The 12,063-nt window shown below is 45.6% G+C and overlaps 1 protein-coding gene across 5 annotated transcripts in view; it reads left to right on the forward strand.

Annotated features, from left to right (window-relative positions):
- POLA2 (DNA polymerase alpha 2, accessory subunit) overlaps positions 1 to 12,063 on the forward strand; it is a 38,926-nt gene that overhangs the window by 2,342 nt on the left and 24,521 nt on the right. For 4 of the 5 annotated variants that reach the window (XM_031653681.1, XM_003909583.4, XM_021925569.2 and 1 more), the window contains exons 2-4: positions 3,481 to 3,605; positions 4,398 to 4,489; positions 5,617 to 5,674. In XM_031653681.1, coding sequence (XP_031509541.1) covers positions 3,522 to 3,605; positions 4,398 to 4,489; positions 5,617 to 5,674 — 234 coding nt within the window. In that variant the 5' untranslated portion in view covers positions 3,481 to 3,521. Of the gene's footprint in view, positions 1 to 3,480; positions 3,606 to 4,397; positions 4,490 to 5,616; positions 5,675 to 6,126; positions 6,272 to 12,063 lie in introns of those variants that run through there. The other variant, XM_021925571.1, reaches the window with a different exon arrangement.

Here is a 12,063-nt window from a genome sequence, read left to right on the forward strand (position 1 = left end):
AGACTTCAGGCCAAGATGCCAATTGCTTTCATCTCATGTAGAGCGAAATTGGCAATGGCTTTGGAATTGTGGACTTTGGATCATCAGTAACCTCAATGGCACCTTAATGTTTCCTGACAGTAAACCATATTTCCCTGGTCTCTTCCCCCGGCCCCAGACGGAATCTTGCTCTGTCGCCAGGCTGGAGTGCAGTGGTGTGGTCTCAGCTCACTGCAACTTCCACCTCCTGGGTTCAAGCAATTGTCCTGCTTCAGCCTCCCAAGTAGCTGGGACTACAAGCACGCACCACCATGCCTGGCTAATTTTTTTGTATTTTTAGTAGAGACGGGGTTTTGCCATGTTGGCCAGGATGCTCTCGATCTCCTGACCTCATGATCCGCCCGCCTGGGTCTCCCAAAGTGCTGGGATTACAGACGTGAGCCACAGCGCCTGGCCCTTTTTTTTTTTTTTTTTTTTTTTTTTGAGATGGAGTCTTGCTCTGTCACCCAGGCTGGAGTGCAGTGGCTTGATCTCAGCCACTGCACTGCAGCCTCTGCCTCCCGCGTTCCAGTGATTCTCCTGCCACAGCCTCCCGGGTAGCTGGGATTACAGGTACACGCCACCACACCCGGCTACTTTTTGTTGTTGTTTTGTTTTTTTGAGATGGAGTTTCTCTCTTGTCACCCAGGCTGGAGTGCAGTGGCGCAGTCTTGGCTCACTGCAACCTCCACCTCCTGGGTTCAAGAAATTCTCCTGCCTCAGCCTCCTCAGTAACTGGGATTACAGGCACCTGCCACCACACTCGGCTAATTTTTTGTATTTTTAGTAGAGACAGAGTTTCGCCATGTTGAGCAGGCTAGTCTTGAACTCCTGACCTCAGGTGATCATCCCGCCTCGGCCTCCCAAAGTGCTGGGATTACAAGTGTGAGCCACCGCGCCTGGCCTACTTTTTGTATTTTTAGTAGAGACAGGGTTTCACCATGTTGGCCAGGCTGGTCTTGAACTCCTGACCTCAGGTGATCCACCCACCCTGGCCTCCAAAAGTGTTGGGATTACAGGCATGAGCCACTGTGCCAGGCCCCTGGTCTCTTCAGAGTCTTCCAGGTGACTGTTTTCCACCTACTCCTGTAACATCCTTCTCTCCCACCCTCACTCTCAGCTGACAAACTTCTATTTTTTTTGGCTGAAAAAAATAGAAGATTAGAAAACTTCCATCAGCAACCACCATTACGTCTCACTGACCCATATCTGTGACATATACCTAGCCTTCTTTCCTATTACAATGAAAAAATTCTCCATATTCCTAGCAAAATCCAAGCCCTCCACTTGAGTCCTAAACCCCATTCCTTCTGACGCAATTAAGGACATCACAGGTAATTTCTACTGTCTTACATATTTTCTATTTTTCTTGCTACAAGATTTTTTTCCTACTAGTATAGAAATGTGCTTCCATCTTGCCTTTAAAATACTCTGTTGACCCTACTTCCCACTTGAGTTCTCTCCTTCCCAATTGGAGCAGACTTCAAAAGGGTCGGCCAGGTGCGGTGGCTCATGCCTGTGATTCCAGCACTTTGGGAGCCCGAGGAGGGCAGATCACAAGGTCAAGAGATCGAGACCATCCTGGCCAACATGGTGAAACCTCGTCTTTACTGAAAATACAAAAATTAGCTGGGCATGGTGGCTCATGCCTGTAGTCCCAGCTACTCGGCAGGCTGAGACAGGAGAATTGCTTGAATCAGGGAGGTGGAGGTTGCAGTGAGCTGAGATCGTGCCACTGCATTTCAACCTGGTGACAGCAAGACTCTGTCTCCAAAAAAAAAAAAAAAAAAAGGGGGGGGGGGGGGCTTGCCATCTTTAAATGTTTCCTCCTTAAATCCATTTTAGTAAGTTCTTTTGTTGCCACCACTTCACTGAAGCTTCTCTACCCAAGGTTACCAGTGACCTTCACCTTGCTAAAACCAGTGATGAATTTTCAGTCCTCATCTTGAATTAGCAATTAGCACCAGCACTTGACACTATCATTTTTTCTTTTTTTAAAACACATTTTTCTCTTAGCTTCTTAGACACTACTAGTTTTTATTTTTCTTTTTTTTTTCTGAGACAGGGTCTTGCTCTGTTACCCAGGCTGGAGTATAATGGGCAAATCACAGCTCACTGCAGCCTCAACCTCCTTGGCCCAAGCAATCCTTCCACCTCAGCCCCCGAGTAGCTGGAACTACAGGCACATGCCACCAAGCCCAGCTAAGTTTTGTATTTTTTATAGAAACAGGGTTTCACTGTGTTGCCCAGTCTGGTCTCGAACTCCTGGGCTCGACCAATATGCCCACCTCAACCTCACAAAGTGCTGGGATTACAGGCATGAGCCACTGCGCCTGGCTTACTGCTAGTTTTTCTTAAGCTTTGCTGGTGTCACCACTTCTCAGGCTTTGCGGATTCATCCTCAGAGGCCCTAAGGCACCCCAAGACTCAAGCCTGGGATCTTTTCTCCCTTCTAGATACGCTTGCTCCCTTGGTGATCTCACCCAGGATCTCATAGCTTTAGTATCCCATGTATTTACTGATGGTTCCCAAATGTATACCTCTGCCCACACTGCTTGCCTGAACTACAGGCTGGCTTGTTCAACAGCCTACTGTCTTCAGTTGGATGTCTAAATGGCACCTCAGACTCTGCATGTCTTTTTTTTTTTTTTTTTTTTTTTTTTTGAGATGGAGTCTCGCTCTGTCACCCAGGCTGGAGTGCAGTGGCCGGATCTCAGCTCACTGCAAGCTCCGCCTCCCGGGTTCACGCCATTCTCCTGCCTCAGCCTCCCGAGTAGCTGGGACTACAGGCGCCTGCCACCTCACCCGGCTATGTTTTTGTATTTTTAGTAGAGACGGGGTTTCACTGTGTTAGCCAGGATGGTCTCGATCTCCTGACCTCGTGATCCGCCCGTCTCGGCCTCCCAAAGTGCTGGGATTACAGGCTTGAGCCACCGCGCCGGGCCCTCTGCATGTCTAAAACTAAGCTCCTGGTATCTCCTCTCTCTCCTCAGAGTAGTGCCTCCGGCTCTTTTCCCCATCTCAGTTAATAGGGACGCCACTCTTCCTGTTGTGCAGGCTAAAAATATCAGCATCATCCTTGCCTTGTTTTTCTTTTACCTTCAGTTAGCAGATCCCACTGGCTTCACTTCCAGTATGTAAAGTCCTGTCCAGAGTCCAACCACTTCTCACCATCTCCACTGCCACCACCTTGATCCAAGCTACCATCATCTCTCACCTGGGCCTTTCCATGATTCTTTAATTGGTCCCACTGATTCTTCCCTTGTCCCCTTCTGTTTCCCCCCAATAGTGAGCTTTGTGAGGACAAGGATGCTTCTGTTTTCTCATTGCCCAAAACAGTGCCTGGCACTAATAGATTCTGAGTAAACGCTGATTGAGTAAACCAGGATTATTTTTGCGTTTCTAGGTGAAAGTTTTGACAAATGAACTAAGTTTTTACTTGTCCAATTTTCCTTTCTACAGTGGTAGAGCTTTGTGTTCAGTATGGACAGAATGAGGAGGGAATGGTAGGCGAGCTTATAGCCTTCTGCACCAGCACACATAAAGTTGGCCTTACCTCAGAGATCCTGAACTCTTTTGAGCATGAGGTAAGAACAGAATGAAAGCAAACTAATAATGTAATTCTCTATTTCTGCTCTACAGGGGAGGCATTGTGATCTATTGAGAGGAGTGTGGGCTTTCGAGTCAGGCCCGGATTCCAGTCCCAGTGTGAACTTGGAGAAACTACTTTATGTTCCTGAGCCTCAGTTTCCTCTTCTGTCATTGGGGCTAATAATCTGTATTTTTTATGATTGTTATAAGAATTAAATGGGGCCAGGCGCTGTGGCTCACGCTTGTAATCCCAGGACTTTGGGAGGCCGAGGCAGGCAGATCACAAGGTCAGGAGTTCAAGACCAGCCTGGCCGACATGGTGAAACCCTGTCTCTACTGAAAATACAAAAATTAGTTGGGCATGGTGGTGGGCGCCTGTAATCCCAGCTACTTGGAAGGCTGAGGAAGGAGAATCGCTTGAACCTAGAGGAGACAGAGGTTGCAGTGAGCTGAGATCGCGCCACTGCACTCCAGCCTGGGATAGAGCGAGACTCCATCTCAAAGAAAAAAAAAAAAAAAAGAAAGAGATGAGAATGGACATACAGCACTTAAAACTATCACCCAGCAGGTGATAAGTCTTCACCAAATAGTTGGTATTGTTAGGATTGTTATGTGTTATAGACAGTAATGGGATGTCTTTGTTTTTAGTCTGTATGTATCTTAATTCTTTGAGGAATGTTAGATCTTTGATTATATTTTGAATACCTTTTATTATCTCAAGGCTTTGGAAAACACCTCTGCTACTACTTGACTATGAAGTACAGTGTTCACTATCTTTTCTTTTTCAGTTTCTGAGCAAAAGATTATCAAAAGCCCGGCACAGTGCCTGCAAGGACAGTGGCCATGCGGGAGCTAGAGACATTGTTTCCATTCAAGAGCTGTATCCTTTTCTGCTGAAGGTCTTTTTCACCAAGCTGCATGTTGCATTTTATAATTTGTCTGTAGTTGCATGTGTAATTTAAACACAATAATAAGGCCGGGCATGGTGGCTCAGACCTGTAATCCCAGCACTTTGGGAGGCCAAGGCAAGCATATCACTTGAGCCTAGCTAGGAATTTGTGACCAACCTGGGCAACAAGGTGAAACCCTGTCTCTACCAAAAGTACAAAATTTTTTATGTGTGTGTGAGTTGGTTTCACTCTTTTTGCCCAGGCTGAAGTGCAATGGTGCAATCTTGGCTCACTGCAACCTCCGCCTCCCGATCTCAAGTGATTCTCCTGCCTCAGCCTCCTGAGTAGCTGGGATTATAGGCACGCGCCACCACACCTGGATAATTCTGTAATTTTTTTTAGTAGAGACAGGGTTTCACCATGTTGGCCAGCTGGTCTCGAACTCCTGACCTCAGGTGATCCGCCCACCTAGGCCTCCCAAAGTCCTGGGATTACAGGCGTGAGTCACTGCCTGGCCAAAGTACAAATTTAAAAAAATAATAATCTGGCCATGGTGATGCATGCCTGTAGACCCAGCTAGTTGGTAGGCTGAGATGGGAGAATCTCTTGAACCTGGAGGGTAGAAGTTGCAGTAAGCTGAGACTGGGCCACTGTACTCCAGCCTGGATGACAGAGGAAACCCCATCTCAATAATAATAATAATAATTGTAAAAATTACCTAATATTTAGATTTCTTCTAGCAATTAGCCCTTGCCTTATATGAAAGTTTATTATTATTATTATTATTATTTTTTTTTTTTGAGATGGAGTCTCGCTCTGTCACCCATGCTGGAGTGCAATGGCATGATCTCGGCTCACTGCAAGCTCCGTCTCCCGGGTTCACGCCATTCTCCTGCCTCAGCCTCCGGAGTAGCTGCGACTACAGGCGCCAACCACCACGCCCGGCTAATTTTCTGTATTTTTTTTTTTAGTAGAGACGGGGTTTCACTATGTTAACCAGGATGGTCTCTGTCTCCTGACCTCGTGATCTGCCCACCTCAACCTCCCTAAATGCTGGGATTACAGGCATTAGCCACCGCGCCCGGCGATTATTGTTTTTCTTAACCAGTGTTCTTAGAATTGAAGTGGAAGAAGAAGAGGAAATCCTCTTGAACTCTTACACCACACCGTCAAAGGTAAGTAAACAGTGTTTGGACATCGCATTTTACAAGTAACATTTTAAAATAGGTTATCACAACATTTGAAGATCGGAGGGAAAAAAATCAACCACTCTCATGCATTTCCTACTATATTTCCACTTATACATCTTCCTTTCTGATCATATGTCTAAATGTTTTAGATAATGGCAGTCCTTATAAACATATAGTTATCCTGCTTTTCTTAGCACAACATAAAACATTTCTATAAATATAATTTCTCCATAATTGCCCTTTTTAAATAGTTGCATAGTTTTATACTATAATTGAATAATTCAGTTCTGTGTTGGATCCCAGTGTGAAAGGTCAAGTAGAGTAGTGGAAAAGCATTGCCTTCAAAGTCTGAGTCAGAAGACCTGGGTGACCTGGAGTGAGTTGTTTTATCTCTCTGAGCCAGTTTCCTTATCCATAATATCAGGATATTCATTCAGTTATACAGCAACAACTATATACTGCACTAGGACACTGGGTAAACAGTGGTGAACGAAACAGACATGGATGGGCTCTGCCCTCAAGAAGCTGACAGCCAGTGCACAACATCCCCCATCTTGGAGGGCCTGAAGAGGAAATAAATAGGTAAAGTATCAGGCCCTATGCAATGTATTCAGTAATAGTAATTATTCTTTATACTAACTAAATAAGTTCATAAAAATTCATAAACATGGAGTGAGCCTTAATTATTCAAAGTAAATTATATCATAAGAAAGATGTAATTTACATTGCCCTACGCAATGTATTCAGTAATGGTAATTATTCCTTTTTTTTTTTTTGCAACAGAGTTTTCCTCTTGTCGCCTAGCTGGAGTGCAGTGGCACGATCTCGGGTCACTGCAACCTCTGCCTCCTGGGTTCAAGCAATTCTCCTGCCTCAGCCTCCCGAGTAGCTGGGATTACAGGCGTGCGCTACTACGGCCAGCTAATTTTTGTATTTTTAGTAGAGATGGGGTTTCACCATGTCAGCCAGGCTGGTCTCGAACTCCTCACCTCAGGTGATCCACCTGCCTCGGCCTCCCAAAGTGTTGGGATTACAGGCGTGAGCCACCGTGCCCAGCCCAGTAATTATTCTTTATACTAACTAAATAAATTTGTAGAAATTCACAAACATGGAGGGAGCTTTAATTGTTCAAAGTAAATTACATCATAAGAAAGAAGGTAAGGGCTAGGTGCAGTGGCTCATGCCTGTAATCCCAGCACTCTGGGAGACCAAGGCAGGAGGATCAGTGACCAGAGATCATGCCACTTCTCTACAGCCTGGGTGACAAAGTGAGACCCTGTCTCAAGAAGAAAGAAGGTAAATAGATTTGCCTGTGGAGAGTAAGAGGGTCAAAAATGTGCCCCATGAAGTTGCTAGCACAAAACCAGGTGCATATAATATTAAAAGAAATAATGAGGTGTTTGTTAGAGTTTCTTAAGATTGGAGAGACTGTAACTCATTTGATTTTCCCCCTAAAGTGGTTTTCCGAGTCCATATCCCAGTGAAGGACACCTCTGTTCTTCCATTGGCTCAGGCCAAGAACCTTGGAGACCTCCTTAAATCCTTTTTCTCTCACACCCCACGTCCAACTTAGCTACCAGTCCTGACATCCCTCTCCAGGATCTGGCCACCTCTCACCATTTCCACTGCCACTACCAGGTCCACAGCATCATTGTCTCCTGAATGATTGGGACAGCCTCCTAACTAGTCCGTTGGCTTCTTTCTGCCATGTCCGCCTCTAACCAGCTCTCCACCCAGCAGCCAGGGTGCTCCTTTCCAACGAAAGGTCAGGTTTTCTTGCTCACATCTCTCCCACTGACTTTTCATCTTTCCTCCTAATACCCAAAGTTTGAACCAGCATGTGTGAGGTTCTGTAGGAGCTGGCCCCTCCTCCTGCTGTCCTCTTTCCCTACTGCCCCTTGCTCTCTGCTTCTGCCATGCCAAATATGGGTCCATTTCCTGTGTCTCCTCGTGAGAGGGAACAAGCCTGCCTAAAAGAACGAAACCCTTCCTCTGTTTTATTTTCTTGCTTTATTTTTCTCATTATTCTCTTGCTTTATTACCACCAAACATGTTATATACTTACTTTTTTGTTTTGGTTGGCCTTCCCTCCATTAGATGGAAGCTCCTTGAGAATAGAGACTTTGTTTTTACTTGTTGCTGTTTTCCCAGCACCCTGGCACATTAATAGTTGTTAAAAGACCTCTGAATAAGGGAGTGTGGTTGACTCTCCAAATAGGGTCTCAATTGCAATACCAATGGGACCACCACAGTTTTATCTGGTTGTCAGCTTCACAGATCCAGAATTTTATCTAATTTGTCTATGTATCCAGAATTGATCATATTCTTGGAGTCTGACTCATAGTAACCCAGCTGTCAATAGACTGATGAGTAAGCCAGGTACAAATTTGCTTATTTTACTGTTCAAGTAGATACCCTTCCAATGACTGAAATCCCATATTTAGGCTATCCCATTCCTGCTATGGAGATACTTAAGAGACTAAATTGTGAATCAAAGTTTGTGACTGTGAGGCCGGGTGCAGTGGCTCATGCCTGTAATCCCAGCACTCTGGGAGACTGAAGCAGGTGGATCACTTGAGGTCAGGAGTTTGAGACCAGTGAAACCCCATCTCTACTCAAAATAAAAAATTAGCTGGGCATGGTGGTGGGTGCCTATAATCCCAGCTACTCAGGAGGCTGAGGCAGGAGAATCGCTTGAACTTGGGAGGCGGAGGTTGCACTGAGCCCAGATCACACCACTGCACTCCAGGCTGGGCGACAGAGAGAGACTCCGTCTCAAGAAAAAAAAAAAAGAAAGAAAAAAAGTTTGTGACTCTGAATTCCACGCTAAATGAGTTGGATTGAAATGTTAAGCAAACATTATGTGTCTGGACTAGAGATACATAAAATGCTTAGAACAGTACCCATCACGTGGAAATTGTTCAGTCACTGTTAGGCCATGCATCAATGGCAGCATGATAAAATAGTCAAAGTGTGGCCAGGCGTGGTGGCTCACACCTGTAATCCCAGCACTTTGGGAGGCCAAGGTGGACAGATCACCTGAGGTCAGGAGTTCGAGACCAGCCTGGCCACCATGGTGAAACCCCATCTCTACAAAAGTACAAAAATTAGCTGGGCATGATGGCAGGTGCCTGTAATCCCAGCTACTCGAGAGGCTGAGACGGAAGAATCACTTGAACCCGGGAAGTGGAGGTTGCAGTGAGCTGAGATCGTGCCATTGCACTCCAGCCTGGGCAAGAGAGTGAGACTCCATCTCAAAAAAAAAAAAAAAAAAAAAAGCAAAGTGTGAAGGTTGGCCTTTCCATACAAACAGTGCCAGGCTGAGGTTGCCTGACCCTCAGGTCTTAGGAACAGGTGTCCTTCTGCTATAAAGGTAAATATGATATGTCAGTGATTTTAGCTTATCACTATTAAATATTCCTGTGCAATTGACAGCTGTTCTTTTGCTTCTGTGTTCACCATAAATCTGCTGATGATTTGGCTGCCATGTCCCTGTCTAACAGGGAGAGAATGCATTAGCCTGGTGACTTGACGTTACCATACCCTGACCAGTTATATTTCTAGTAAATTAATAAACTGGTTATAATTTGATTTTCTCTGTGGGTGTGAGAATGTGCTTACCCTAGGATATGAAAATATGGTACCATTGCTGACTACATTTATCATTAAAAATTATGAAACCGCCCACCGCGGTGACTCACGCCAGTAATCTCAACACTTTGGGAGGCCAAGAAGAGGGGATCACCTGAGGTCAGGAGTTCAAGACCAGCCTGGCCAACATGGTGAAACCCTGTCTCTACTAAAAATACAAAAATATTAGCTGGTGGCATGGAAACCTATAATCCTGGCTATCAGGGAGGCTGAGGGCAGGAGGGTAGCCGAACCGGAGGCAGGGGATTGCAGTGAGCGAGAGATTGCGCCACTTGTGCTCCAGCCTACTGAACCCAATCAGAGCAAAACTCCATTTTTAAAAAAAGAAGGCAGGCGGTGTGAAGCCTGTAATCCCAGCACTTTGGGAGGCCAGTGAGTGGATCGAGATCAGGAGGTCCCGAGACCATCTGGCTAACATGGTGAAACCCGTCTCTACTAAAAATACAAAAACAGCCAGGCGTGGTGGTGGTAGCCTGTAGTCCCCAGCTACTGGGAGGCTGAGGCAGGAGAATGGCCACCTGAACCTGGGGCTGAGGAGCTTACAGGGGTAGAGCGAGATCATGCTACCTCAGCCCTGGTGGTACGACACAGAAGCTGGCGAGACTCCAGATCTCAAAAAAAAAAAAAAAAAAAAAAAAAGAGAGAAAGAAAGGGAAGGATAAACTAGCCAGGCATGGTGAGCATGCCTGTAATCTAGCACTGGGAGGCGAGGTGGGTGGGATCACCTGAGATCAGAGGTTCCGAGACCAGCCTGGCCAAAATGGCAAAACCCCATCTCTGCTAAAAATACAAAAATTATCCCAGCATGGTGGCACATGCCTGTAATCCCAGCTACTCGGGAGACTGAGGCAGGAGAATTGCCTGAACCCAGGAGACGGAGGTTGCAGTGAGCTGAGATCATGCCACTGCACTCCACCCTGGGCGACCCTCCGTCTCAAAAAAAAAAGAGGCCGGGCGCGGTGGCTCAAGCCTGTTATCCCAGCACTTTGGGAGGCCGAGATGGGCGGATCACGAGGTCAGGAGATCGAGACCATCCTGGCTAACACAGTGAAACCCCATCTCTACTAAAAAAAATACAAAAAAACTAGCCGGGCGACGTGGCGGGCGCCTGTAGTCCCAGCTACTCGGGAGGCTGAGGCAAGAGAATGGCGTAAACCCGGGAGGCGGAGCTTGCAGTGAGCTGAGATCCAGCCACTGCACTCCAGCCTGGGTGACAGAGCTAGACTCCGTCTCAAAAAAAAAAAAAAAAAAAAAAAGATGAAACCAGCATTAAGTGTTAATAATGAATCTTATGAGCTTGGTTAAAGGGGGTGCATCTTTGAGAACTGGGACTGGAGTTGGTGAACACTATTGGATTTCAGCCCTAAGGCTAAGGACTGAAACACCAGACTGTGCCTTGTTTACCAAAGTGCTGTCACCCTGCCACATCCTGCGAGACAGACTGTCATTCTCTCGAAATATCCCTGCCCCACAACATTGGCCCCAGAGTGTTGTAGCCCACTGTATATTAGGAGAATCTTTTGGAGGGATAGTTTGAGAAAATGTATTCAAATTATAGAATCTCTTTTTTAATTATAAAAAAAATAAAGACACGGTGTCACTGTGTTGCTCAGGCTCAGGCTGGTCTTGAACTCCTGAGCTCAAGTGATCCATCTGCCTCGGCCTCCCAAAATGCTAGGATTACAGGCATAAGCCACCATCCCTGGCCAAATTCATAAAATCTTTTTCTATCCTTTGACCCAGTAATTATCCATAGAGGGGAAAAAAAAATCTCTTCTGAAGAAATAATTCAAATTATGGGAAAAGCTCTATGCATGACGATATGCATCTTAGCATTATTTTATTTTTTAATTTAAAATCTTAATTTGCTAAATCACTTTTCACCTAAGAATCAGCATTATTTGTAATCACTGAAAAATCACAAACAACCCATAATCCAGCAATTGAGAATTATGTAAATCATTGTAGATAAATTTAAGCAAATAACACAGCTACTAAAAAGGATAAAGACCTGTAATCCCAGCACTTTGGGAGGCCGAGGCAGGTGGATCATCTGAGATCAGGAGTTCGAGACCAGCCTGACCAACATGGCAAAACTCCCATCTCTACTAGAAATACAAAAATTAGCTGGGCGTGGTGGCACATGCCTGTAGTCCCAGCTACTCGAGAGGCTGAGGCCGGAGAATGACTTGAACCTGGGAGATGGAGTTGCAGTGAGCCGAGGTTGCAGTGAGCTGAGATCATGCATTGCACTCCAGCCTGGGCAACAAGAGTGAAGTGAAACTCCGTCTCAGAAAAAAAAAAAAAAAAAGGAAAAAGATTGGGCCAAGTGCAGTAGCTCATATGTATAATTCCAGCATTTTGGGAGGCCGAGACAGGTGGATCACTTGAGGTCAGGAGTTCGAGACCAGCCTGGCCAACATGACAAAACCCCATCTCTACTAAAGATACAAAAATTAGCTGGGTGTGATGGCGGGCACCTGTAATCCCAGCTACTTGAGAGGCTGAGGCAGCAGAATCGCTTGAGCCCAGGAGGCAGAGGTTGTAGTGAGCTGAGATCTTGCCACTGTGCCCAAGCCTGGGTGACACAGTGACTCCATCTCAAAAAAATATATAACAAAAAAACAGTGTGGGAAAATATTTATTATTAATATAGAGTGAAAAAATCAGCACATAAAATACTTAGGTTTATATTTAAACTAAGATTATGACTAATTTGTATA

This window comes from Papio anubis, chromosome 12 (assembly GCF_008728515.1).
Source record: "Papio anubis isolate 15944 chromosome 12, Panubis1.0, whole genome shotgun sequence".
Lineage (NCBI taxonomy): Eukaryota > Metazoa > Chordata > Mammalia > Primates > Cercopithecidae > Papio > Papio anubis.